Source organism: Rhinoraja longicauda, chromosome 36, assembly GCF_053455715.1.
Source record: "Rhinoraja longicauda isolate Sanriku21f chromosome 36, sRhiLon1.1, whole genome shotgun sequence".
NCBI lineage: Eukaryota > Metazoa > Chordata > Chondrichthyes > Rajiformes > Arhynchobatidae > Rhinoraja > Rhinoraja longicauda.
The window spans coordinates 3,579,275-3,581,774 of NC_135988.1; the positions used below are offsets into that span (position 1 = coordinate 3,579,275).

At 64.4% G+C, this 2,500-nt stretch overlaps 1 protein-coding gene across 1 annotated transcript in view; it reads right to left on the reverse strand.

The window, feature by feature from the left end:
• Window positions 1-549: 549 nt before the first annotated feature.
• Window positions 550-2,500, reverse strand: part of LOC144610351 (alpha-2C adrenergic receptor-like) — a 2,359-nt gene continuing 408 nt past the window's right edge. The window contains exon 1 of the mRNA XM_078428975.1: window positions 550-2,500. This exon is cut by the window's right edge and continues 408 nt beyond it. Coding sequence (XP_078285101.1) covers window positions 552-2,447 — 1,896 coding nt within the window. The 5' untranslated portion in view covers window positions 2,448-2,500 and the 3' untranslated portion in view covers window positions 550-551.

Below are 2,500 nucleotides of genomic sequence, written 5' to 3' on the forward strand. Positions count from 1 at the left end.
CCTCCCCCCCCCACCCTCTCAACCACTCATCCTCTCCCCTGCACCCCCTCATCCTCTCCCCCCACCCCCCACCTCTCACCCTCTCCCTGCCCCCCCCTCATCCTCTCCCTGCCCCCCCTCATCCTCTCCCTGCCCCCCTCATCCTCTCCCCACCCCCTCATCCTCTCCCCCCACCCCCACTCTCACCCTCTCCCTGCCCCCCCTCATCCTCTCCCTGCACCCCCTCATCCTCTCCCTGCACCCCCTCATCCTCTCCCCCACCCCCACTCTCACCCTCTCCCTGCCCCCCCTCATCCTCTCCCTGCACCCCCTCATCCTCTCCCCCACCCCCACTCTCATCCTCTCCTGCCCCCCTCATCCTCTCCCTGCCCCCCCTCATCCTCTCCCTGCCCCCCCCTCATCCTCTCCCTGCCCCCCCTCATCCTCTCCCCCACCCCCACTCTCACCCTCTCCCCCACCTTTTCACCCACCCTCACCCCCACCCTCACCCCTCACCTCTCCCCCCACCCCCCCCCCCCCCCCCCCCCCCCCCCGTGGACCGTACCCTGGGTCTACACGCGGTGCAGAGAGCCCTTGCGTTGCCGACAGATGATCTTGCGGAAAGCCCTCCTGAAGTCCTGGTTGAAGATGGTGTAGATGACCGGGTTGAGGGAGCTGTTGCAGTAGCCGATCCAGAAGAAGAACTTGAAGACCTCGGGCGGGACGGAGCAGGCGGCCGGGCAGACGGCGGTCAGGCTGTAGGAGAAGAAGAAGGGGAACCAACAGAGGACGAACACGCCGATGACCACGGCCAGGACGAAGGTGAAGCGCTTCTCACGGCCCTGCGCCGCCTTCCTCCTGATGGCGTCGGGCGTGAGTGGCGTTGGCCGCTTGGACAAGTGGCTTTGGCAGGTACAGGCTGCCTGGTTGTGGGACCCCGCTGCCTCAGTCCTTGTCTGGGGCTCCCCCCGGTTGGGACAATCCTCCTGCCCGGAGAAGGAGGAGGAATCTCCGGCCTCCTCTTTGCCCTCGCCCCTGATCTCCTCCTCCTGGACCTTCTGCCCGCGGGCCGGCGGCGACCCCTGGCCGAACGGCCGCTTGCTGGAGGTGGTGGCGTTGGTGGCGTTGGTGTTGGTGGTGTTGGCGTTGGCGGCGTTGGTGGAGTTGGTGGTGGTGGTGGTCTTGGTGGCGTTGGTGGCGTTGGTGGAGTTGGTGGCGTTGATGGAGTTGTTGGTGGCGTTGGTGGCGTTGGTGGCGTTGGTGGAGTTGTTGGTGGCGTTGGTGGCGTTGGTGGAGTTGTTGGTGGCGTTGGCGTTGGTGGAGTTGTTGGTGGCGTTGGCGTTGGTGGAGTTGTTGGTGGCGTTGGCGTTGGTGGAGTTGTTGGTAGCGTTGGTGATGTTGGTGGCGTTGGTGGAGTTGTTGGTGGCGTTGGCGTTGGTGGAGTTGTTGGTGGCGTTGGCGTTGGTGGAGTTGTTGGTAGCGTTGGTGATGTTGGTGGCGTTGGTGGAGTTGTTGGTGGCGTTGGTGGCGTTGGTGGAGTTGGTGACGTTGGTGGCGTTGGTGATGTTGGTGGCGTTGGTGGCGTTGGTGATGTTGGTGGCGTTGGTGGCGTTGGTGATGTTGGTGGCGTTGGTGGAGTTGTTGGTGGCGTTGGCGTTGGTGGAGTTGTTGGTGGCGTTGGTGGCGTTGGTGGAGTTGGTGACGTTGGTGGAGTTGGTGACGTTGGTGGTCTTGGTGGTCTTGGTGGAGTTGGTTGCCCTCCCCGCTCCCCGGCCGCCCGGCGACCGCCTCGACCTCCCCTTGGCCACCTGGTAGATCCTCAGGTAGACCAGCACCATGATCAGGCACGGCACGAAGAAGGAGCCGATGCTGGAGGACAGGATGTACCAGCGCTCGCCGTTGAGCAGACACACGGGGAGATGTTCCCGGCTCATGTTCTTGTCCATGGAGAGGAGAGGGGGGAAGGAGATGACGGCCGCTATGAGCCACACAGTGAGGATGGCGGCGCGGATTGTCCTGGGGGTCCGCCTGGAGTTGTACTGCACGGCCCGGGTCACGGACCAGTATCGATCCAAACTGATGGCGCACAGGTGGACGATGGAGGACGTGCAGAACAAGACGTCCAGCGCCAGGTACACCTCGCACCACACCTTCTTGAAGTACCAGTAGCCCATCAGCTCGTTGGCGAGGGAGAAGGGCATGACCAGAGTGGCCACCAGGATGTCTGCAGCGGCCAGAGACACCAGGAACAGGTTCTGTGGGGCTTGTAGCGACCTGCTGGTCAGCACGGCGATGATAACCAGTACGTTGCCCACGATGGTGCAGCCGATGATCAAGCTGACGGCGGTGGCGATGCCCGCGGTGGCTCGGCCCGAGTAGGGAGGGGATAGTAGCCGCTCCCCCAGCACGACCTGCTGGCTCCCGTTGCAAGGCGAGCTGGCGTTGCCGCGGACTGACGGGCACTCCATCGCTCCTGTGGTCGGGAGAGACTCACACCGGCCCGCTCGTCTCCCCCTCAGCA